The sequence below is a fragment of the Streptopelia decaocto genome (genome assembly GCF_964273445.1).
Source record: "Streptopelia decaocto genome assembly, chromosome: 3".
Classification (NCBI taxonomy): domain Eukaryota; kingdom Metazoa; phylum Chordata; class Aves; order Columbiformes; family Columbidae; genus Streptopelia; species Streptopelia decaocto.
Window position 1 is genome coordinate 28,698,615 of NC_138656.1, and position 27,148 is coordinate 28,725,762.

At 36.7% G+C, this 27,148-nt stretch overlaps 1 protein-coding gene across 1 annotated transcript in view; it reads left to right on the forward strand.

Moving 5' to 3' along the window:
• Positions 1-27,148, forward strand: part of CAMKMT (calmodulin-lysine N-methyltransferase) — a 216,509-nt gene that overhangs the window by 181,054 nt on the left and 8,307 nt on the right. The window contains exons 7-10 of the mRNA XM_082047746.1: positions 1,494-1,560; positions 14,289-14,363; positions 21,373-21,436; positions 26,779-26,910. Of these exons, the coding sequence (XP_081903872.1) occupies positions 1,494-1,560; positions 14,289-14,363; positions 21,373-21,436; positions 26,779-26,910 (338 nt within the window). The remainder of the gene's footprint in view (positions 1-1,493; positions 1,561-14,288; positions 14,364-21,372; positions 21,437-26,778; positions 26,911-27,148) is intronic.

Sequence of the window (27,148 nt, forward strand, 5' to 3'; positions counted from 1 at the left end):
TAACTAACAGCTTTGCTTTGTGAAGTCTCAAGCTTTTGAGGATTTGATTTTTCTTTTAATTTTTGACATTCTTCGTAATATTCTCCAACTCATACTGCCACGTGAAGTATTCACTATGTATGCTTTCAATATCTATATTAGGATATGTTATTGAAATGTTACAAGTTAAAACAATTTATGAATACGTTAATTTCAAATCGTTGTGATTTTAACCATTTCACTCTGAAGCATAGCGCTATATTTTATATTAATCAATGATCTTATGCACGAGGTTTATGGAGGTTTTTAAAAGGACATTATGATTTGAGTTACAAGTCCATTTAAAAGACTCCACTCTAACTCAGTCCTTTTGCTTATCATGGGCAGGTTTTAATTGATTTAACAGATCATTTATATTGGAAAATCAATAAAATAAAGACATGTTATTCCTTTTGCAGCTTTGTTCAAAACTTTCTTGTTGGTTTAGTGTGTTTTGTCTAAGTTCATTCAGTATCATTTAAATAAAGTATTTTTAAAAATACAGATATTTCAAGTGAATAATTAAGGTATACATAGGCGAAGTTGTCAGATTCACCCCCCTTTGTAATTTTGGATTATATGCATTCAGATGCAAACTTTCTAACTTAGGTAATATCTATGGCATAGTCAGTCATGAACATCAAATTCTTTTCCCCCAGAACACTGGAAGCATCTCTACTTGGTTCAACATGTCAAAATCCAAGGATAAGGTTCATTTTTAGTGAAAATTGTCTCCTGTTTCAGAGAGGCTGTGTACCTTCTGCCTTAGCTCTGTTTCACACCATGTGCTAGTGACTTGAACTACTGTCTGAAAACATCAATAATACAAAACATTGTTGCAGTGCACTATAATGGCCATTAAAATATAGTGTATGGATCTTTCAACAGTCCTGGGAAATTTAGGTTAGAAAGGTCATGTTCAGCCTGAATGCCTGAAGACATGGGCTTATAAATTATTTAAAAAAGCTAGTGTTAACGTGTTTACAACAATTATTAATAGTTTTCCTCAGTTATAGAGTTTAAGTGCAGTGTAGCTAATTTATAACCATGTTACTTCAAGCTCTGCTTAAAAACACCTTCCTTTTGCTTCACAGGCATAGACCATTCATTACTAGTAATATTTCTCATAGCATATTGTGGAAGAGATTTAAAAGACATGTCGAAGCTACAGAAATTTGTTTAAACCAGTTTTCTGTCAATCCATTTCTAGTTTTTGGCTTCACAAAATGTCAGTGGAGCCTCCACAGCCAGTGGAGGGTGGCAGCAAGAGCAAGTTGCTGCATAGATCTATGTTTGATGTGCTGGAGTAGCAATGTAAAATTTATGTTTCTGAAAAGACTATTAGCACAAATTAAAGATGACCAAACAGATACACGACTTTATGAAGGTATTAACAATGGAAAAAAAATGTATTTTTAAAATTATTTTTATTACTGCTCTAGTTTTATAGAGAATTCTTAACAAATATGCTACAGATGTAAGTGAGATCATCAGGAGAAACCAAAATGCAGGAGTATTTAAGGCTCAGAAAGTATCAAGCTGGTAAGATTCTACTAAACTGTTTTACTGGTTCTTGCATGTAACTGTATATTTTATGTAAATGTGAAATGCATTCTAAAGTGTGAAAGTGTGGCCTATATTATTGATGCTGACACAGATGTACATACAATATAAGTAGGTAAGTGATGCAAGGCAGAAATTTAGTATAAAAAAAAATTGCTTTTTAATATAACAAATACGGTATGATTAATCTTGGTGACATAACCTCTTTTTCCTTTTTATTTTTTTTTAACACACGCTGTGTCTCTTCAAGCTGTGGTTTGGTGCATGGCTGAAATTTGGCTACTTCAGAGTCAGCGTTACCCATTGTACCGAATATGAGGCTTGGAATGAATGTACCTAAATCACTGGCAGGTTTCATTTTAGATAGCTCTGAGACTTCAGAGTGCCAACAACTCCCGTTTTCCCCTGAGGCAGATGTTGGAGCATCCATGGGAGGTTTTTTGGTCATCGTGTCTGTGCAGCCACTGTCATGTTGCCACGGCAAGGACAGACAGTGTGCTGGGCCCCGTTTCTCATTGACGATGTCCTGAGGTCCAGGGTGCACCCAGCATTTTTCTCATAGTGCACCAGCTCGTTGTCTCCAAATTAGGCCCAGATGTGTGGTCTGGAAGGTGGACATTGCAGAGCTTCAGAAAATTTGGTTTAATATCATCTCCAGAGCCCTTCCTGACCCATCCTGTAGTAGGTGGTGGCCACTGAGGTTAGCCCTTTAACTACTTCATTGAGGCATCTCCAGGTACAATAGGGACTGGAGGTAGCTGAAAATCTGAAGTGTGTTCATCTCTTGTCGTATTTTAAAAGTAAATTGTAAAGTACTTCACATCCGTAGCATTGGGTTAAGAATTAGAATGTGCTTAGTGATAGCTACCCAAGAGCAAATAGTGCACTGTTATTTGTGTGTCTAAATCTTCTTTTTTTGGTGATTCTCATTCCAAAAGAGCTCTCAGTCCTCCTCAAAGTAACAAAAGTAAAGCTGAAAAAGGGCTGAGAAAGGCAAGCTGTTACAGCAGAATAAGCTTATTAACATAGAGGGTTAAACCCATACAATTTTAATGGCTATCATTCACATTATTTATCCCTATGCTTATGTGTCCATTCTGTCTAGAGAAGTTCTTCTAAGTGAGCACTTATGGTTAAAAAAATTCTGCCTTCATTAGGGTGTACGTGCATGTAACTTAGAGCTCTATCTGTGCATCCGAATAAGTGCCTGCCAAGCAGACAAAGGCCATGTGGGCCCCAGAAATGATCTTTCAGGTTCCATGTGCTGAACGTTTCTTGTGAGCAGCCTCAGCCCCTCATCCCTGCTGAGGAGAGGTCGTGTGGTCTGTCCATCCAGAAGCTGAGATTCTGTAGATTTCCAATTGCCCTCTACTTTGTATGAGATTTCAGATTTCATCCCTTGTCAAGACTTCAAACCTGGTCTTTTAGATATCAATCAAAAGCACATTTTCTACCCTGTCCTCATTTACATTTATCTAATGCTTAAGGTCATTTGTGATCATTTGAGTGTATTTCAGCATATGGAATCAGTGAATAATAGATTTCAGCCTCACGCTGTGAAGAAAGATTGTGTTTTACAAGACATGATGTTGTTTACTGGGTGTTAATAATCACTAATTAATAAACATATCTAGACGTCACCAAATGTTGCTTTTTAAGGAGTAAAAATGTCAAGTGTTTAACTTCTTGAGTGCAATAGCATTTGAGGCCTTATTTGCATAAATAAAATAAGTAAATTACAAAAAGTGAAATACTGCATCAAAACATAACGCTCGTCATAATAAACACAGAATTTGACTTTTAGTTCTTCTTTCTTAAGGCTTTGCAGATTTGTTGTAACAGTGTAAAGTTTTGTAAAGTAAGTATTCAAATGACTCTCTAATTCCAAAATTAAATTACTATCTTGCATTTCGGTATATTAAACACTTTAATAGTTGATTTCTCCTGACAAAATTAAGGTTATGCTTTGGTTGGTTATTTGAGAAGTGCTAGTTGATGGATCAATTCATCATATTCAGTAGTGACATGTGATGAAGGTAGTAACAAATGTATTTGATCACTTCTCAAGGCCTTGAAGAAACAAAAAGGTTGATGTAAAATCTGTAATATTACTGTAACCCTGCTTCACTTTTCCTACAACCAAAATCCTTAGTTATACAATGATTGTGGTGGGGTGTGGAGAAACCACAAGAAAACGTAGTGGTTTATAGGAAAGAATGCAGCACTGACATGCAAAGTGACATTAGGTGACTTTTTTGTATTGATCAGAGATTGCAGGCAAATGAATATAGTTATGTATTTGACTTACTGCACCATTAATTTAATCTCGAGAAGGCCTGTTCCTCACTCTAACATGTAATTTAAATAGTATCCAGAATTGTAACTTTGCACAATGTCCAGTGCTAAGATACAAGATTTTTTCCATAGGAAAGATAATTCACAATAGACCCTTCACACTGCACCTTCATCTCACTTCAGGATCTTGTAGACTTTTCCTTGAACAAGCAGTAGAAATTATCAGTGTGAGAGTCAGTTTGTGGTTGTTCCAGACATTTAAGTCTAGACTTGGAAAATATGCCAAAAAATGTATGGCACAAAAAGGAGCAATCCAGTATCAGCCGAGAGAAGTTAGATTAGGACAACCTGCCATACATTTATTTATTTGGATTTGTAAAAATACAGTAAATGAGCACTTATTTAGCTCTCTGCCAACTCTTGATTATTGTTTAAAAGTACAGTAATGTAATGTAAGCCAAACTGGCAGTTTGTCATATTATGTGTTATAATATAATAATAGATATTTAGTAAACAGTTTACTTCAGCAGTGCATATACAATTCTGTTTTATTTTTAGCTTCCATGAGTATGTTCAGAATTTCTTGCTTACACTTACTGGAAATAGGAACAGTAATGCCACCAAGTTACTAATAATGATTTTGCATGGTAAGGTGAGTTATTCATACCGTGTATGGGTTTGACTTTTTTTTTGTTTTTTTCACAATTCAAAAACTATCCCTGAATCGTGTTGTTTACCCCATAACTTAGCATATGAGTTATCCTGATAGAGGTCTTTTTACCATCAACTGTTATCAGCTTGACCTGTATCATACATTGTTTTGAACATGTCCACCAATTATTAAATTAACAATAACAAAGTAGAGGAATCTCTACTATTTTTCTTCTCTTTATTTTAATGTGGAAATCTTCCTGAAGCAGGGGTTTGGGTAGCAGAATTTTGAAAAATTGTTGTTATTACAAATGTCATGATGGAAAAGTTCTATCTAAGAGGAAGGCTGGCAGTATAAACGTTCTAAAGGTTAACAGACTCTGTCTGTCTTACCTACCAGACAATTTGTTTTTTCTATCAGATTCCCTTGTCCAAGAAGACTGAATCTGTTAAGAACAAAATTTGTACACTTATTGCTGATATGGGACCTGTGAGGTTTTTTAGTTGTGGACTAGTCTATTGTTTTGCTAAGAGTTGCCTCAGAGAGATAACATTCCATTTGTAAACAAGTAAATAAAACATTAAGTCAGTGAGAGAAATGCTTATGGTGTCATGCAGTCTTTGATTTGATTAGTAATAATGTATCATATACTTTTGTTCATTCTATAGTCTACATATATGGTCACGTGACCAAAAGTGATGATTTCTTCTCCTTAAAGGTTAACAGATAAGTTATAATCAGTTAACTGAGATTTTAGTGTCGCTTACAAATGCAATGTATTTACAAGCTTCTGGAATTAAACCTAAAGAGAAAAAAATGTCCTTTCTAAGGACTAAATGTTGTTCAGTGTAATAGTAGGGTAAGGTCTCAATGACAGAGCACTGAGCTGTATAATCCTGATTTCATTCGTATATTAATTACCGCTTCCTCTGTAACTGTGAACATGTGAATATTTTATCTTACTGCAATGCTCTTCAAATATGCCAGTTTCTAATGTGCCCTATTTTAGCTGGTCGTGTAACAGGTTCTGTCAACATAGGACAGCTTTAATAAAGACTCCCACTATGTTACCAATAATCAAATTGACCTGAATGTTGCTAAATTCAAACCTGTTGAAAGCATACTTGTTGAACTTGTTGTGTTTGCCAGTTTAGCAACCCTGAAGGAATCCCTTTTGTTATCTCCTTTTCCAGTCTCCCCAGGTAACACCATTGCATGTTCAGCGTCTGTTGGCAAGGAGGAAGCTGCCAAAAGGAAAAAATCCTGCTCTTTGGTTCTTTCTGTCTTCATTTCATGACTTGATGTATGTGTGGGAAGAAACAATGAACAGTCTGTACATGTCGATTGTGAGTTTGTAACTCTCTGTCACAGAAAACTCAACTCAGGTGGAAACCATTCCATATCTCTGATCATACTTGCCCTTCTCTGTATGTTTTGCCTTTTCAATCTATTTGTTTTCAGATGAAGGCAGGCAGTACTCCATTCAAAGTGTGCACAAATGACAGATATATGTAGGGGAATAATGGTGATTTCTATTCCTCTTCAAAAAATGCCTAACAGTAATTTGCTTTTTCGCCTGCAGTTGGGCACTGAGCTGATATTTTCATGACACTGGCCCTCACACCAGTGATGGTCAGTTCAGAGACCTTCATTTTCTATGTGAAGCCAGAATTATTTTTCCTGTTGTGCACTTTGCATCTATCCACACTGGATTTCATCTGCCATTTTATTGTCCAATAACTTAGTTTCATTCTTCTGCAATTCTTCACAGTCTCCTCTTTTCCTTAGTGTCTTGAATAACTTCGTAGCACCAGCAAACCTGACCACCTCAGTGCTCATCCCTCGTAAACATGTTGAATAGAACAGGTCCCAGGGAAACTCCACTGATTAAATCCCTCCTGCATTCCCTGTTTTTTGTTCCATTATTTAGCCATGCCAGGACTCTTCTCCAGTGGCTGTCTGCAGGAAGATTTAGAACAAAAGAATCTGCCTGCCTAATTTTATTATCATATTTAATTTTCCAAGTTTGTGATCCTTCATTTGGGTGTGATTCAGCTTTTGGAGGAATGACATCTTGTTTCTAATAACCTTTCTTTACCATTTGGCCATACCAGCTGACTTTCACTAACTTCCAAGCGTCTCCTATTTGTGTATTTCACCAAGTTTGGGTGACTTAGTGAAGTTGCAATTTGTTTTAAATTATATTGTAGTTTTGTCTGTCTTCTGTGTGCAACCAGATACAAATATAGGAAGAGAAAAAACTGAAAAGTTAGCAAGCTTTGTAGAGAAATTTCTCCGTGTTTGGAAGAACATGGAGAAAAGCTAGGTGCTAGCTAAAAGTATAGCATTATTTTAAATCTTGATCAAATCCTTGGCTATTTTATGATCGTCTCCTGTTAGCTTAAAAACCATGCTTTTGGTAAAATTATTCCTCTTGTACTCTCTTGAACTGGATAGAAAGACTAGGTGGAGACCACTGATATGAGAAAACTTACATCTTTCTTCCCAGGGCTTTAAAGAAAAATGTCCGTGAGATGTTAGAATCAGAGATTATTTATTTTATTCCTATGCTCTTTTGTGTATCCATCTTTCTAGCCAACTTTTACCTTGTTTCCTGGTTCATATTTTTGCCATTGTACTTTTGCCTACTGTTCCTTCTCTACCTTGGCTCAACCATAACAGTTGTCACGTACATTTTACACACTTTCAGTATCTTCTCTTCTTTACAGGTGCTCTCAGCTCATCTTTGCGACAGACATAGGAAAGTTGGGACAAACTTTAAATTTTGACTAAATGATTATTACAGTGTTGTCTTCATTTATTTCATTAATATTCAATCAATTTTCAGTTATTCAAATGTTACCAAGGATACTGAAAATGAATGGGGTTTGGGAAAGAGGCAGAAGAGTGAATCAGGGTCTGGAAATGAGGGAGTTAAAGAGCTCTGTTTACTTAACTTGTCAAAGAAATTACTTGATTGTTAAGAAGTGAATTGATTTTGATCTGAAAGTCTCATGTGGGGAAAAAAAATCTCTAACAGAAGATCACTCTTTAATCTATCTTACAAGTACCTAACAAGATGTAGAAATTGAAGCTAGACAAATTCAGTCTAGAAAAAAATAAGATTTGATGGAGAGAGTGATAATACATTAGAACATCTTTCCATGGGAAGTGGTAGTTTCTTAAGCAATGAATGTTTAAATCAAGTTGGATATCTTTCTGAAACATATATTAATTTCCTGAGATATATGGGCTTGATACAGAAATCTGAAAACTTGGATGTCTCTTCTGCCCTCAGAATTTAAGCATGTGTGAATCACATAATTGCTGCTGGTTTTAATTTTTTCCCCATTCAGCCCTTGTGGACCTGCCAGGTTCACTTTACACTCTTTGTGTTTTCTTCTTGTTCCTTTGATTATCCTCTCCATATTCATGGATAGATTATTCTCCGTAGAGCAAGAAACTGTCTTCTTTTCCTTCATGTTTTTACACAAGCCAAACTTCTACAATGCTTTCATTCACTGATCCAGTAATATGGTTGTGCCATGTGCTTATGCTGTCCTGCATTTTGAAATTATGCATTTTTTAATACCATATCAGTCTGAATTAGAATGTGAGAACCATCCATTTTGTGCATAATGTACTACCTGAACGTTGCTAAAAACAGTAGCCAATCTCCTAAATAGCAACTGATTTAGGATGAATTGATGTAGAAGAGGGATGCAAAAAGACAAGTTTGCAAACACCAGTGGTATTTTTTTATTGATAACTTCTTTATACAAGATATTCTCACTTCTTTTTGAAAAATAGCCACATTTGCATTGAATGTTGGGCTGTGGTGTGTCTACAAAATAGAAAACTTTGCTCTGCAGCAGTTGTATTTACATGCAGTCTATTTATGGTGTCCCAAAAAACAGTAGTTTTTGATCTGCAGCAAATGTGTAAGTGTTAGGACTGTTATTTTTAAAGACAAAACTGTAATGTTCCCATCTGAATTTTAGCAAAATATGTTGTAGCGAATAAGAGAGAGAAAATATGTTCTTAGAATAAGGAATAAGGGAAGCATGTAACGTTATCATATACTTTTAAAAAGGAACTTTTAGGCAGGAAAACCTAGTTAGAATAATAGAATGTCTCAGAAAGGACCCATATTTGGTTTTGCTGGTTTTTCTTCTTTTGTATTACACCATTAATGTGATGAGGCTTCACCATGAATTGTTGTACCGGGCATTGTGTCAACATAGAGCAAAAATCAGGAAGTGTTAGAGGGTCTATGGTCTGATACCAGAAGTAGGTATGGTGGGGGAGGATAACAAGGATACTTGTAGCCAGCATAACAGAGTTGGAGGCACAGGAGCAGCCTATTTTCAGGTTTGTAGGTGCTATTTTAAAGGAGAGCTGAGAAAGGTCATCAATACACTTTGACAAGAGTAGATAAATGATGTGGAAGTTGACAAAACCTCCAAGGAGATTGTTAGAAGGAAATTCCCATCAGCAATTGTAAATATCCCATTTGAACTGCTTAGAAATCTGAGTGGTTAATGTTGGGTACCTGTGGTTCAAAGTTTAACCTTGGTCCCTTCAAACCAAGTATTCACTGTAGGGAATGAGATAATGGATAAGAATACAGAGCAAAGTGAAGAAGTGAAAGTAACAGAGGCAGAAGGTGGAGAAATAAGAGCAACCCTAATGAGAATATGATGAAAAAGATGAGGAAATGCTGGCAGGCAAACTTGCAGGAATCCTCAGAGGAGTTGTAAAAATGGGTGTACGCATTGCCTCTGTCACTAAATTAAAATCCATCTTTTTGATCTTTACACAAAACTGAGGAATCTCAAACAAAGATCAAGGTGTGGAGAAATGTCCTGATGATCCCTTTTGTTAATGGGTTAATGAACTTGATTAATGGCAGGGAAAAAGTCAAATAAATCCCTGGACAAAATCTTTTACCTGAACCTGTGTACTTACCAATGATAATACTTTTCAAAGACTGAAGCCTGAATTAAAATATGAAAAGAAGAGGCGGGTAGACAGGGATTCTTGGTAGCTGTTCATCTGCTAACTGGGACAAATTCTTTTATCTTTATTAAAACCACTAATACATTTTGAGGCAAGGAAACCTTCTGTGTCCTTTGTCCTTGCTTCTAATTTTGATTTTTAGTCTTTGTCTGCACAACTCATCTTCTGCCAGCTTGAGAGCTACTCTAGCCTATACCATTTATCACAAGAACATCTCAGAGGAACTTGGAAATGTTTCAAGTTTTAACAATCAGAGACTTAACCTGTTTTTTCTCCTGTAAGTTACCTGCCTAGACACACTTGGAAGACAAACGGTGAAGTTGAATAATAACAGTGATGAGGAATTTTGCATGAGAAATAAAAACCTGGTAAAATGAGGTCTTTTGTTGTAGATTGCTGAGATACTTTACTGGTGTAAGAAAAAGAGTGTCGACATTTGTCAAGCTACCCTCCGTAAATTAGAATTACTGTACAGGGCTGTAACTGTCCCTGAGACGTTTGCTATTTTGTCTGGGGTTTATTTTCTTTGAAATACAAGACAATATTTGGGGGTATGCTGGTAGTACTTAAAGTCCCTATTTTCTCAGTTGATCTTTTTGTTCTATTACCATTACCATTCTTCTTATCTTGAACCTTATCACATTCTCTGGCTTGCTTGTCAATTCAAAAGATAAATCAGGGGAAAAGAAAAAAAAAGAAAGACAAAAAACATGCAAAGAAAATGTTTTGATTGTTTGTTGGGTGTTTCGGTTTGTGTTTTTTTTAATGAATTTGTTGCTTTAGAATGGTGTAAGATTCACAGCCTAGGGAAATAAAGCATCAGAACATGTTTTTTCAGACTATTTCGATAGCATGCTTTATCCCTGACCTGGAAAAGCCACCTCTGAATGTGAGAGGATAGTTCATTCTCCATAGCTCATTCAGTCCTTGTCCTTTTTGCTAGGACTGCCATCAAGATTGCTAATTATAGTAATAGGTTTGTGACGTGGGTACTTTTCCTCTGAAAACTGGTCAAATTCATTTGATACAGGCCATAAAACAGCCATTAGCAGGTACCAAGTTTCAGCCACCTTCATTTTGGCCTAAGTAGTAGCCGAACAGCGCAGTGGTGTTTTTCCCTCACATCCTGCTTCATTTTTTGATGTTCTTGTTGTAGCCAAAAAAAGCTCCCAAACTGTTTTATATTTCCAGGGGATTTCAGAGCCCTTTCTGCTGAAACTGATTTGCCTGTTTTCAATTGCAAAAACCTAAATGTGCATGAGTTAAATAAGCCAGCACAAAATAATGAGAAGAGTGAGCTTTACAAGCCTTAAATATGTTAGGGTTTTTTTTTTGTTTGTTTGTTTATACAAAAAAAAAAAAAAAAAGCCATTGAGGGTATGGCTTGGACAGAGCAAAGGGCATTTTTCAGATTTAACAAACAATTTCAGCTGTTAGTTGTGTAGCATCTTCCATCAAAAGAAAGGCATAAAAATATTATCTTTAAAACTTCGTATTTTGCCGAAGGAAAAGTAGCGTTATAAAAAAGCGGGTTTTGTCCACTAGTTTAGCATCCCTGAAAAGGGAACGAGAGGAGAATCTTAATAAGGCTTGTGTTTTTTTCATGTTGGTCTCAACACAATGCTGGTGATTTAAAAGTGGTGGTATGGTGGTTTGGAACTTATGTCTGTCTTTTTTTAAAGGAAACTTCATAAAGACTGAGATTTTCAGATTTCTGTTGCTAATACTTTTCTGGATTTCCTAGCAGTGCTTCTCTTTAAATGAAAATGCAATCAGCCCTTGCTGCATGGTACATTTGGTATTTCTTTCAGGTCTAGCCACTAAGTCCAAGAGTCATGTCCTCAATAATCCCAGAAAAAATTAATGTTTCTGACCCCCTTAATGCATAGATACACGCATTTTGATACACATATGCACATCTTTACCTTTCTCAGATTTGATTTGCAATATCAGTGGATTTTTCTGTACTTCACACTCAGGAATTGTGTTTGGATAATAAGAACTTGTATGGCGAGTTAATGGTATTTATATACATCCTGACTCTGATGCCCTACTTTCACAAGCACTAGAATTCAAAATAGCTGATTCTGACATCAGTGTTAATGATGTAATAGTGCTGACACTAAGCAGAATTGTTTCTGATTCCCTGATATGCAGGGGCATGTCTGCTTTACAGGTGCAGGTGCAGATGTTTGATCACAGCTCATGCAAATTTGTGGAAACGTTAAAGGGATAAAGGTGTCGATATGGTAGCCCAGAGTCAGCTACCTAAAGAGTTTTGGAGGTTGCAGCCTGTACTGAGCTTCACATATCCGAGCTGCACTTCACTTACTAGTCATACTTGCACTTGTCTAAAGATAGCAAGGATAAATATATACGGCTTGTAGCTGCCTTTCCCCAACCAGTGTGCATGTATCCTGAGTGAGATCAGAATGACTCCTGTTGGTATTTATTTTAAAGGAATTATCTTTAGTTTATGTGGTTATTACCCACAGGAACAAAATGTTTCCTGTACATTTTGAAAATTAATGGCAAAGTTGAATTTGAAAATCTTGCGTGTAAATTTTTCGCTTTTACATAATTACTGTGTCTTCAGGGATGCAGCTGGACTGGAGCTGGAGAGCGGGAGCAGCCCTGGTGCCTGATCAGGAAAATGGAGGAAGACTGGCTGATGGCTGCATGTGGGGCCCACAGCACACGTGTCCTCCCAACAGCACACATGCCAGTCACATTGCACCACTGCTCACGCTCCTGGCAACTCGTCAATTCCATATTTTGCTCAGCATTATGGATTCTGAGCTTTTACCTGCCTGCACAAACTCCTTTGTGCCTACAGTAGGTGTGCACAGAAAATGCTGTATTTTGGCTGCTCAGCAGGAACCTGACAGTAGCATGAGAAAGGTTTGGGGTTTTTTTTTGCCAGGAGGAGGCACCTGTGCTGCCTTCTGAACTGCATGAGTGAAGTATAGTAAATATATGGGTTAAAAAAATCATAATTCAAATCCCTATAGTGGTACTGATCAGATCTCTGTTTCTGTAGCAATGAGAACCAAAGGTGGCCTTTTAAGGCTCACAGTTCATCTACCAATTTCCAGTTCTGCTTCAGGATTCTTAAAGTATTAGAGTGCGTGCTTTAAACCCACAAAACTTACCTTTACCTAATTTTCACCATTCTAACCTAAGTTTCCACGGAAACAGGGTTGAAAAAGCCGCTGGTAGCCAGCAGGCAGCCAGCAGCTGAGAGTGAGAACTCTCCTTTGTCACTTGCCACTACTGGATGCCTGCTGCGTGCCAGTGTGCAAAGCTACCTAGGCTTCTAAAATCTGGAATACTTTCAATTTGAGGGGAAAAAATTAAATTAATCTACTCTTTTCTCTCTTTGGATTGTCACAGTAAATTCCAGGAGGGCAAATGGGCTAATGAGTCCTGATCTGTTCGGTTAGGCTGAGCCCCACGTAATCAAAGCTTTCCCAACCAACTGGGCCTCTCCTTTCATAATTTCTATGTTTTAAAAGCATTCTCTCTCAAATTTTGTGTCCGTGAGCATGTAGTGGTACCTTAACTCTTTGTGGCTCTATATGTATATATGTGCTTATTTACAAATCTTCTTTGCATATGGTATAGTCGATGTATACAATTTCCTTTTTTCCTGTATACTTAGGGAACATTTCTGAATGAACCCATTATAACCGATCCTCAGTTAAATATTAGGAGTAGTATGTGAATGGAGATGGCTTTTAACCAGAAGTAGATTATAGCTGCGGGAAGACTAAAGGGTCTATTTGGTCAAGACTCATACAAAACTGAGATAAGCATGCACAACCTGACAAGATCAGATTAGACCCTTCCCCCACAAGTGCTTTTCCCATAAATATTTATCTGCTTTCTATTATAAATAACCAGGAAATGAAAAAGAAGGATAGATTATTTTTTAAAAAATAGACTAGAAATAGAAATGCAGCTTCAAATCTTCGGGTTAATGATATTTTAAGTATGCAGTAAATTCCAATACTGGTTGCTATTTTTAAATGGGAGCAAAGTACTGAAATTCTTCATGGCAGCTACATAAATCGGCAGCATTCATAAACAAAGAAAAACTTTGCACATGTGTGCTTTTTTCCCTACTGTTGGGTACCTTAGAATTAAATAACTGATCACCTGTGAGAGAACAGGTGTTGACAGAGTTAGCAGTGCTGTATTTTTAAGCTTGCCTGAGGCAACATAACTGGCATTGAAGTTAAGCTTGGCATTCTTTCACCCTGTCCCTCCTCCCTCCAGCCCAAGTGAATGCTCACTTCGTCAATGAGAAACGTAGCTGACTTGCCTGCCAGATGTAACGGAGATTCATGAATTCACAGCTATTCCGCAAATTCGTGTTTCATTCAGATTGTCAATACTTTGACTTCACTTCCTCATGCAGTGGTGTTAAGGGGTAAAAAACTGAAGCATGTGCCACTAATTCAGAAATGCATGTTTGCTGGTGATCTGCTCATCAGAACCTCTGTGGATTGCCATTCTGTTATATTAAAAAGATAGGTCTTTAGCTTTGAGATTTAAAACCTTAAAAATGTACAGAATAATATTTTTACATTCATCTTTGAAAGTAACAAGGATATCGTTTTTAAAACACTGCTAATTCACATAAGAATAGTATTAATGCTTTAAAAATCTCAAGATGAAAAATGTAAGTCCTTTTCTCTTTTCTTTTCTTTTTTTTTAAATAAATCTTTTTTTCCTCTAGCATTTTACGATGGGATAATGAGACAGATGTCTCTCAACTGGAAGGACATTTTGACATTGTTATGTGTGCTGACTGGTAAGTACATAAAAATCATAAAACTCATGTTAGAAAAATAGCTTTGCTGGAGTAATTGTACTGTGCTGCTTGCTGATGGCTAAGCAAAGTCAACAAATGAAGCACAAAGCCACCTTAACCTCAACAAATTAATATTCATCTCCATGTGACAGTTATAAGGTAGTCTTCTATCACACAGTAACTTCTACCACATTATTTCCCAAAGATTGATTTTGAGAAGCATTTCCATTTTCTGGAATTGCCTCTGTTTCATGCTTGACGTATCAGTAAATGGACGACTTAGGCAAATTGCAAATAATTATGGCTCAGTGAGGAACAGTCTGGAGAAAAGGGAGTTTATCAACACAAACAGCTCAATTAGCTTACTTCTTAGGAAAGATCTGACTATTGATATAAGGGGATATATTTTTTGCTTCCCAGAAAATCTTTCCGAGGAAAAAAAAGATGTTCAAAACCATTTTTTCCCCCATCATATTCTGTTTCTTAAATCAATTTGACAGCAATATTTGTAGACATAAGCTTTATATTATTTAGGCAGGCACATGTTAATTGTAAGAGAATTCTTAGGGAAAAAAAAAGATAGTACAGCACTCAATTAATGAAAAGATAGATGCATGTTGCAAAATGGTATATTGTTTTAATAATTTATGCAAATAGATTTGATTATTGACACAACCCTTTTCTGACAGTGGATTTGCAGAATTGTGCTGTGCTATGTTTGCTGCGTGCTAGCTTTAAAAATGGTACATTATTAATTATTTGTGTTATATACATGGAGACAGTGTAAAAAGAGATGTGCAAATTTCATTTAGGAGAGCAGATATTTTTTAGTGCATCTACCTTTCTTTCATGAATATTTGCTCTTGACCCTTTGAATGTCCAAAACAGAAAAAGCTGTTGATGTTTTGTTGCACATAACTATTATTAGAGACCAAATTCTGAAAACAGGGACTTCCTAAGACACCTCAGTTCAGCAGATTTCTGTACCTTACTAAGAAATAGTTAAAGGAAGAAGGCAAAGGGAAGTGCAAAGCTGTCTATTGTCTTTTTAAACAATGTTCTTTTTAAGTGGCTTCTGATAAAATATTCCTCTAAAGCGCCTTTTTTTTTTCAATTTAAGCAAACTCTTCTTATTTCAGAAAAGTTATTGCTTTTGCATAGCATTGGAGAAAGTGTATTTAGTCATCTTTTTCCCTTTTCTAATACCTGTTTGTTGACAGAATGCAACAGTGCTTCATTTCTCTTAGCATTTAATTTCAGAAAAGTTCTTTGTTCCCAAAAAGGACAGAGAAGGGTTTTGAACTAATCGCTGATAATGTGCCTCAGAGATGCATCATCTGATTAAAATAAGGAGCTAAACAACACCATATGATTTCAGCAAGTAATTTAGTAAATGCCTTCCTCACCAAATATTAGAATGGATACTCCAGGTTTCATTGCACAGATGAAGTTAATGCTGGACAGGATTAGATCAGATTAAGTATGAAAGTCAGATCAGAGCGCTGGCGGACATGAGCAGGAGGGCAGCAGTCTTCTCGGAGGCTTAGACAAGGCTCACATATGGATGTTCTCCAGATTAAGTGGGTGAAGCAAGGTCTTGCCAAGAGATTTAGAGTTAAATTTGTTCTTCACACAAATATCAAAACAACCTGGCTGTGCCATCTCTTGTATTCTTGATACTCACACCATGTCATCCTATTTGTGCTGGGAGTACAGCAGAGTGGAGCAAGACTTAAGTTGTTTTTTTCAGTAATATTCTTGCCTAATACCCCTCCCAGTCTGTTTGGAAATAGTGCAGCTTCTTTAGGAAACAAAGAATCAAATGTGACAGGTAAAATACATAATGCATTTGCAATCCCTGCATTTTGTACACTTATTTTGAAGCACTTAAGATGCAGGTAAGAGTATAAATATTTATAGATTTCTAAAAAATAAATAGAAATGTACAGGTTAGTTTAAAGTATGTGTTTTTATTCACAAATTGTCTCTATTTTCTTATTGCAAGTGCCCACATATGTAGTTTAATAAGCATGAAAATCCCTTTATTGTTTGTTGCTTTTAGAAATCGTTCTTTTAGTTATGGACAGTAGGTTTTCTGGTACATGAAAAGGCTGGGGAAAGAATGTTCCATGCTTTATCAAACTCAAATCTTCTTTTTGTTTTCATGTATTTGTCTTCTGAGATACAGAATTGGCTTGAGAACTGTTGGCAGGATTTTTGCTCTCTGAATTTTTTGGGCTGCCATTGGAGAAGAAAAAAAATCCCTCTTTTCTTACAGCTCCTCGGCTGAAACCTGAAGTATGCAGTGATAAAAACGGATAGAATAGATTGCATTTAGTTTAACACCATCATATAGTTCATTGTCAGTCAATAAAATCTGGGATTAGAACAGAGAACTCGAAAGCAAAAAATCTGAGTTCAAATATTAGGTACATGGATAAATTTTTATTGAAGTATTTCCAGCAAGGGTGATATTGTCTGATTCTCTGAATAGCTAACCAGTGGTACTGCTTGATCCCATTTACATGAAAACAAGCTCTATTCATAAACATATTCCAAATCCACATGGAGGTTCATGTAAAAATGTACATGATTACAACAAGCAGCGATATGTTTATATTCATATATTTACAGTCAGACTTTCATAAATCTTGTGTGCAGGGGTGGAAAATAAGTTATTTCCCAGAGCAGACAGTCTATTAGTTAACAGCTAAATTTAGTAGCTCAACTAAATTATAAAATAAATAAGAGGCAAACTGTGAAAGCTAGTTGTTATTTAACCATTCAGGATTTTGACAATAAAAATAGTTTCATGGTTCAGCAGTTCCAAAATAACTTGTAAAATGTCAACAGTGAGATAAAAATAAGAAAAAAAATAACTTGGTGAGGCCACATCTGGAAGAAGGATACACTGGAAGAAAATACTGAAATAATAGAATTTTTAAAGCATATCCACCCACCTCATATTTTTGAAAGGGAATTTTAAGGCCAGTTGAGGGCTGCTAGAATTTTAGACTTTGACCTTCACTCATGGATATAAAGTCATTCAGGTGCTGGAATTGTGAGTATGAATAGAGGAAGAGAAACAACAGATGCCTGTATGGACAGGCCAAAACCAAGACTTTTCCAATGCTATTGAGAGGCTCAGATTTCTGATTATTTAAAAGGAAGACTATATCCTTTTCTTTATTGGGAAAAAAATTCTGAGATTTTTAATCCAAGGTGAGAGTCGAGGCCAGTAGGACTGAGCCAATGGAAAAATCTTTGTCTTTCACATTCTGGTGAAATGAGTTTTTACAAATAATTTTAGTGTAGACACAGTATAAGACCTAGATCCCCATATCATTTTGGAAATGCATAATATCCCACTTGACTTAATTAGACTGATTAAATTCTTAAAGTTTGACACATGCATAGGCACTTGCCCAACAGCGGTCGTTGTGGGTGGGTATCCCACTGCTCAAGTTTTTGCTGAAGTCATGGGGAGTTGTGAATTCACCAGGAATGTGGAACTGGACTGAAAGTATTATTTAATTATCTTAAAATATGTTGAATTTGTCTCCATTAGTATTTCATTTACTATAAGGAAATATTTTTGCAGGAATGCAATAAGAGCTCTGTCTTTCTTCAGTTTAAATTTTTTATTCATTTTAAGCCTGATTTCAAGTGCATTGGAATCTGATGACATGGAAGTAAGAGTTTTTTCAGATTACGTCAGCTGTGTAGTCGAAGGCCAACAAAAAGTTCTATGGCTCTGTACACTAGGCACTATACGTGAATGTAATTATGTCTGAAGTACACCTGTAAACTAAGCTCTTTTATCAATTGCAAAGTATGCAAAACCAAAAATAAGTTCACATCATAGCCTATAAAATATATGCCCCTTGTGACACAGAAGGTAACAGGATATCAGCATGAAGCAAACTGAGAATCTACTTGGGTTTTTTTAATTTGTTTCCTTTTGGCTTACTGTTACTTCCACACAGTTTTCTTACAAACTTTCATTTTGGTTTCAAAGGTAACTTAATTTAAAAAAAAAAAAAAAAGAGAAGTGAGAAGATTGCCTACCTGTTCATCCAGGTTTCACAGTTTAAGAGCACTGCCTAAACAAAGGCCGAATCATAAACCGTGTTCTTGCCTCTCTACTGCTGTGCTCCAAAACTTCTTTGCTGACCCAGGAAACCCTGGCTACTTCTGTCCTGAGTTGCTGCTTTCACAGCGCCCTTGCTACATGAACATGAGACATCACCATTAAAGTAATGGCGAGCTAAGCCAGATTTGAATTGAGGTATAAGAACTGAGTGAGAATGATTTGGAACAATACATTATTTCATTTCACTGAGCTGTTGTGAGCTTAAAAGGATTCTCCCAGGTAGGTTTTCAGCATGCTGTGGTAGTATTTAGTCATATGAATTCTACTGGTAAGAGAAATTGTGTGATTAAATCTCCTTGCATGAGTCAAATGCTGTGTTGGCCCTGTCTGTAGCACAGATTATCTGACGACTTCTTCAGGATTGTCCTCATTCAAGGCATCCTCCAACTCAGAGGGAGGATAGACACGTTCCCTGGAGTCACTGCATTGCAGTAATGTTGCTTCCAGCTTTCCATGCTCCCTCTGGTCAGAATATGTGGCTCACAGAGCAACAGGTGGGAAATTGCAACATTGGAGACTATTTTCAATTGAAGTAGGTCTTGTACCCAGGGACAGACCTTAAGGAGGACAGAGACAACTTGGGAGCAGAGCCAGGGCAACTGTCCCAGCTTATCTGGGTTTCCTAAGCTAAGAGGGATAAGAGTCTACCTCCCACACCACCAAAATATTCAAGTGGGAGTCAGACAGAAAAGGTATTACTGAAGTTGCCTAATCTCTTGACAGGTCATCTAACCATTTTAAGTTCTCAGACACTCAGTTTCTGGTGAACAAAGGCTTGTAGTTCTCTCACTGGAAAGGAACAAGATTGGTAGCAGCAGTTTTGCCCCTGTCTCATTGTAAAAAGAGAGAATTATATGCAGGTCTGTGAAAAAATAATTTTAACACTGGTAAGCTTCCCCAAAATTGTGTTTCCACTACACTGCTTTCAAAAATAAAAATATTATAAGTGCATTTTTCATTTGGAATGGACTTCTGTCTACACAGCATCTCAGCAAGTTTTAAATGTGTGCATGCTTGCGATGTGTCATGTTGAAGAAAATTAATTATTTTTAGCAATTCTTCTGGGAGAGGACTCATGCACTGTATTCAACCTCTTCTGCTGGTAGCTAAGTTCCCAGCAGTAGTGTCTTGTGGTATCTGTCTGAAAAGTGGTCTGCCTGAGGTGAATGTGATTAAAACTCTGTGGACACATTAGAGATATCAGCTGCTGTTTCAATGAATTGAATTTAAACAGGCTTTATTTTTTTTTTGTGAGGTTCTTCCAGTATGATTAATCAAGGTCGAGGGGCAGCCATCATGCCAGTTGCTAAAGTTTAAATTTGCTTGTGGGCAGGCTATTGGAGAAGTTGTTAGCTAGTACTTCTAGTACTTCGATATCCTAAGAAGAAATTCAAAAGGTCATGCTTCTATACGAAATGTTCTTTAAGAAATGTGTGGATACCTGGTCTACCATATTTTCTCAACAATGTGAGGTTGTGCCAGTTTTTATTGATGAAATTTGATCTCTGACAGGTTTTTCAATAGGCCTTTTTTTTTTTTCCTGAGTAGCAAAAATTCACAGCTCTTACACAGCTGTGCTTGACCCTATGATATGTAATATTGTATTCTCCTTGGTAGCTGTGGAGTATCCTTACCTAAATATCCACACATTTTTTCGTTCTGATGACAGGTATGTGGTTGGCAGATCACTTTTTTCTCTTCAGTGTTTTCATATATTCTTTATATTCTTTTAGAAATTTCAAACCTGGAAAAAAACTACCCACATCTCTTCAGAAAAAGACGTTTGAGAATAAAGGAAAGGGGTATATAGAAAGGAATCATAAAGAATGGACAAAATGCCGTGTAGTGTGGAACTTGAGTTTGACACAGGCTGGGAAGCAGTTTTATTACCGAGAAAGCCTGAAAAATAATGGAGAAAGAATCACATTATTTGTGGCCTGCTTGATAGAGTTTCTTATCTGAACCCCCAATATAAATGCAGCCCTTGGTAGTACGGACTGAAAGGCATCAGTTGCTATCTGATGGTTGTTCCCTAACCATTGTAAATGCACTCTCATCCACAGTAACTACATGTCCACAAATATCTAGTCAAGAGTGATTGGCACCCTGGTCGCCACTATTAGTATATACATTAAGGTACTGAGGGGCACAAAGAATGAATTATCCCCTCAAATCATGAGGTAATCGCCAAAATAGGGCTGAGCGTGTTGGCAACATTGCATGGGAAAATTGACTCTGCTGCTGTCCTTGTGGGACCCAGGCTGGAGACGAAGGATTTTGCTCTTGAGAGGGGACAACTGTGTGCCTTCTGGGTCATTGTGTTTGAACAGTGTTCGAGGGACAGAGGAGGTAGGGACTTGTAAATCTTTATAGGGATAGATAGAATTAGATATAGAAATATAACAAATATGCATGACAGATAATAGTGAATTAATGCCACAACTATGGAGGTAAAAGGAAAAATTATACACTTAATAGTAACACCTGAAATACAATAGAAAATACTTTAAAAATCTCCCCCCACCTTGTATAAAAAAAGCATGTCAAATGTTAACTTTGTATATTGATCCTGAGTTCTGGTATGGTGGTATTTTAATAGCTAACAAATGTGATCTGTGAATTTCAACTATATAAAGATCTGCTTCAAGATGATATTTTAGGTTTGGTTTAGATTATATTTAGTTTCATGCATTTTTTAATATTTAAAAGTATCTGAACCAGAGAGAAATGTAGACCACAGTTTCTCTTTTACAGCGTTGTGTAAACATATGTAATTAGCCTTGTACTTATCTGCATTAGTATCATTAGAATTGAAAACCCATTTTAATCTGGATTCTGTTCTCTTCTCAATGTCAGCCTGTTTCTGGACCGGTACAGAGCTAGCCTTGTTGATGCAATAAAGAGATTACTCCAACCCAGTGTAAGTATGTTTCTATTTTCTCCTGAACACTGGCTTCAGAATAATTAGTCTGTGCACAATGATTGAGAGAGTAATGGAATGGCAGGATTAATGTCATGTAATACTTTAATACTTATTATGTCCAACTTCAATTGAGTCTTCTAATCTATCAGATTCTTTCCTAATCATAAACTAGGAAACTTCTTATACTTGGCCTTCTGATAAGGAACACAGTGGGTAGTAAAATAAATGAAACCGCTTCAAAGATAGCATGAGATTATTTTTATCAAAGCGTTTCTCAAGTATTTTCCTTTGATAATAATGTCTTCATATTAAAGTAAAAGTACGATATTGAAAGTTTTTATGTTGGCTTCTGTCATCTGTAATCCCTTCAATTGTAACCTTTGTTATTGTGTATTTATTTATTATGAAAGAATATTTTTTCTTTTCATTTCTGTTTATATAAAATGAACAAAACCCTTATGTGTATATTGTAGACTAAAACTTCCTTCCATAAAGTAAGGCCCGTGTTCACATGTTTTATACCGTAGAACATAATGAAATTAAGCTTTTCATAAAATGCTTACATTTTCTAATTGAGTGTCACTGGTTTTACTGATCCAGATATTAGGCTGTTAAGTCAGAGACATCTACAGGCAAAAAAATAGCTGTTACGTGCATATACTTATACACAACAAATAATCTTGAATCCAAAAAAAAAGAAAAAAAAATTAGAAAACATGTGAATTGCTATAAGTAGGAATTTGAAACAGGAATTTTACCTTTCATGATTACCGTACAAATCTTCAGTAAGGTAAACTTCTGATTTCAAACCAAAAGTCTTCAATGTTAGCAATGCACTCTCCAAACTTTATTTTAAAATTGTATTCTACTTTTCGGATAAGAGATTTTCTCTGTAAAAGGAATAGAATACCCAAACGTGCAAAGGCTTAAGAAACTGAGTCATTTTAGTCATGTAAGTAATCCCATTCTTTGCTAAGAGTGATCAGGTTTCTATTCTTGGTTCTATCATAGACTTCCCCGAGTGACCTAAGGCAAGTTACTTAAGACTGAATTATTTTAATGAGCTGTGGGGCAAAGCTGCCAGGAAGACAGAAGAGATGTAGTCACCCTGAGGAAAAGGTCACCCAGATATTTTGGACCACTGTCTGGACTGTATTTTTTAACCAAAGTCATTTGCCTAATCCACTTTATGGATGGTCCAGTTATGTCATGGCCTTGCAAGTTATTGTAATTCAGAGCTAAGAGGACAGCAAACTGTTGTGTGGAGTAGAAGCTGGGAGTACAGACATCTTAAATGAGTTCTCATGTCCAAAAAGGGTATGTTGAACAGAGACACCTTCAAGCATATGCTTTTGTGGTTTGAAAAACCCGAATAAAAGCACGTACTAATTTGAAATCCCAAGAGAAAATGCAATCACAAGTACATACAGTTATTATTTTTACTCTTCTTATTAACCTGTATAGATCTAAGGATAACATCAGAGGAAACTTTACCACATGGCACCATGCTTTGGCCTTTAAAGGAAAAATAAATTAATACTGAACTTATTTTCCAGTTGCAATAATGAATATTTTATGGGCATTAGTTGATGCCTAAGCTAAGGCATAAGCTACTTCGATTAAATTCACTCTTCTATGTGAATTATTTTGTCTCAAATTTAGAAGTTACTTTTCCGTACTGGTAAAGCTTTGCCATATTGATTGAGGAATGATTTGGAAGACATCTAGATGTAAGACATCTTTCAAGTTTAACTAGGGTACAACTATGATAGAAGAGTTCAGGGAAAATAATAGCCAGCAAAGCCAAAAGAAAAAGTGGAGTAAACAGAAAATAACAGGTATCCTTACAAAGCTGTCTTGAAGGAGAAATCCAGAAGAAGTAGTTATTCTTACTGTTAGTTTTGAAAGATATAAATTTATCTGCAGTATTTCCTTTTTCTTTAAGGGCATTATTTGTGGCTATTGGAATCCTTATGGCACAGAATGATGTGGTTTAGGTAACTTTCTGTTTTCCTGGAAACAGGACACTGTTCATTTCAGTAATCTGATTCTCAGTATGGCCCCATGGACAGTTGTGTTGGCACAGGAAGAGAGGACTAGAAATTCATGCAGGCAGAACTGAGTTACTGGGACTGAAATTTCTTATCTGAATTTGTTACGAAGGCAAATGTCACCTGTAAACTAAATGCAAGAATTAGGCCCTGAAATTTTACATCAGACAAATTCATCTTGAATGGCTATACTTTATCACTCTTATAAGGAGGCTACTTGATTTGTCAACATTTAGTTTTATTTTTTCCTGTCATTAAAATGTACTTTTCGTTTCAATCTCAGAATAAGCAGCTGCTCGTTCGCATATTTCCCAAATTAAGAACACTTTTTAAGAAGGCTTTGATTCTTTTGTGGCTTATCCATTCAAAACCCCAGTGAAGTCAATGGGATGCTATTGAGCCATGATCAGTACCAGCAAATAAGACTGCATTGAATAATGATTGATGAGTAAACTTAGTCATAGTCACGTCCAAAATGTGAATTATCTTACTGCAGCATTTTAGTGACACTTCAAACTATTGTGACTGACGTTTTCCTCTGTGTTTTGTTCATGAGTTTACTGGAATTACTTTCCCAGATGAGGAAAGGCCATTTTATCTTTAAACATTGTCCTAAACTGGGATGCACTTTTGAATTAGAATGAAACAACTTTGAGATAGTCCATTAAGTGTAAAACCATGGCACTGGTCTATTTTTTATTGTGCAGCAACTGAGAAACTGAAAACTTTTTAGAATTAGAAATACCATGACCGGTAACAGAATCACAGAAATCAGGCAGTTGACAAGAAAGTGCTTTAAACCCAGATTATGACAGACGAAAATTGACCACAGAACCTCCACTGTACCTGCCAGTTTTGAGGAGATTATTGTAGTATTAAACTTAATCATGATTTCTTGTGTTTTATTAGTGACGGGCAGGATCCTCAGGTGTTTTAGATGCACACTAAATACAATAGATGAATGGGTTTTTACAGCAACTTAGGAGCTGGCCAAAATCACTGTGTAGTGATTTCTCCAAAAGGCCTTTGCTGGTTTTCGAAGCTATTTCAAGGTTTTCACTCTGGTTTTAAGAGATATTTCATACCATGTTACATTCTATTTGACTGTATTTCTCTTTAAATTGAATTTGAAGTAGTGTACGGAGAGCATGAGGGGGAATGACCGAGTGGACTGCTGGCTGCCAGTGGAAATCTGTCAGGGGTTGCTGTTGTACGAAGCTGCTGGATCGGTGGTGTTTGTTGGGCATGTGGCCCCCAGCAGTCTCCGTTCATGAGGTTTAGCTGTTCCTGAAGTCCCCTGGTGAACCGCGTGGTCGGTAAGCTCTGAGTGGGGGATGTGTTTCCTATCACAGTGACCTCTCAGTGAAGCTGCCCACGAAGACAAGGGACTCCAGAGGAGCCTCGTCCTCCTTGCGCCAGGAAGGGTCTCTGCAGAACAACACTCTGCGGGGTGTGAGGTGGCAGCAGGAGGAGGATCCCCAGCTGAAGGCTCCCTTTGCTGCCCACTTCTGTCTGATGAACACTGGAACAGGCTGCCCAGGGAGGTTGTGGAGCCTCCTTCTCTGGAGACATTCAAACCCGCCTGGACACATTCCTGTGTAACCTCATCTGGGTGTTCCTGCTCCAGAGGGAGGATTGGACTAGATGATCTTTCGAGGTCCCTTCTAATACCTAACATTCTGTGATTCTGTGATTCTGTGACATTAAAGCATGCCAAGGATGTGAGGGAACCGATTGTGAATTTCCTGTGTTTAATGTTTTTCATCCTGAGCTGAGCCTATATTCAGACCTAACATTTACATAAGGAATTCCACTGCCTTCGGTGGGAAGGTGCACCTCATGTTTAGCCACAGAATTAAAGTTATAGCTGCTCAAATGAGCAGAAGTGAGTTGCTTTGGATATTGCCCTAGGTCTGGTTTGTGCTTAAATTTCCGTGAGAAAACTCAGGATAACAGAATCCTCCTATCTCACAGAGGTATTGCGAGAATAAATAGTGTTATGGTATTAACGGAGTCTTTTAAGTACACATTAGTACCACAGATACTGACACGGAGGTTTTGTTGCTGCCTCACTGGGTGTGGTTGCAGTGTGTGTGTGCATGAGCTCTAACACACAGATTTGTTTCCCGTCCTCCTCACTAAGTATCTGTGTCAGCCTTGTAACTTTTCAGAGTTCCCACTGAAATTCTCTCTTCTGATCATTTTTTCCCATGGTATACAAGGTGGCATTTTCTCAAGCTTCATGTTCTCAATCTTCTACAGCATCTAATAGTTTTATAACTTCTCCAGATCCTTAAAAATATATTTTTTTTGTCTCTTCGGTTGATTACAGCACCTCACAAATTAACTCTTATTAATATAGAAGTTGAATACAAGAACTCACGGTGAACTTTGTGGCTCCCCTCAGTGTGATAAGCTGTTGTGTGGTATTAACCTTTGTTTACAGCTCTTCAACCAGTTTTCATTCCATGTCACAGAACACAGTACTCAGCCAGTTAGAATTAATTTTGCAAATAAGATTTCAAGAGATGCTATATCAAGTAGGTTAGGTTTTGGGCTAGTACTTTGCACGAGAGTGTCTAAAATCTATCAGTTCAAGGTACAGTCATTTCTCTTTTCTTAAAAACAGAAGGATGCACAAAAAATTAGCTAATGGACCATAATGTGTTGCATGGGCATCGTAAATGGCCTGATCATCTTGAAAGATCCAGAATTACTATGCAAGAACATTAAGTCCTGCTTTAAATGCAATTTACCAATTTAAGGTCAATTTTGATTGCACTGCTCAGGTAGTTTAAGATATTTTTTAAAAATTAGTGATCAGGTCTGATTTGCCTCCCATTTCGCCTTGTTTTACACTGTTGTAATTCCACTGACAGTAAATGGGAGGTACTCTTCTATGTGTGAGACTGAAAAAAGAAAGTAATTATTTACAGTCTTTGCATGGTCCTGAGCTAGCAAATGGATTTTGCATTGAGTGTGTTTTGTTTGCTTTTTCTGTGTTTTATTTTGGTAATTTGTAGACACCATTACTATATGAAAAGGAGCAGATGTATGGCTGTTGGCATTTTCCTAAAGAAAATATTTATTAGTTTTTATTTTGCATTTGTTTAATCACAAAAATCTTGCATGTTTTGAGCAATTATTTATATTACGCTATTTTAGTATTTTACCAAGAGAACAATTGACTTTTCCATCTTGAATGTATTAAAAGCTTAGTCAGGTGTATGTTGTGTCTTGTTCCCTTCCACTTTTAAAAATGTATAAATTCTCTTTTTAATGTTCCAGGGAAAAGCAATGGTATTTGCTCCACTCCGAGGGAATACTTTAAACCAGTTTTGCAATCTAGCTGAAAAAGCTGGTTTCTCTATCCAAAGACATGAAAATTATGATGAACACATTTCGAACTTCCACTCCAAGGTTAGTTTTCTGCTTGTGTTAGATAACACTTTAATCCGCATTGCATTTTGAAGAGATCATGGTCCTTTTGGCAGGTAACCTAAATGTTTGATTAAAGTACTCCTTAGGTGTGCTGTTTCTGAACAGCTATTTTTGTATCTGATTATTTTGTGTGGTAGAACCATCCTTTATCTCTGCACGTCTAGAAGAGTTTTGCAGAAGCATCTCCTGTTTACCCTTTTCATTCATAGAAATCTTA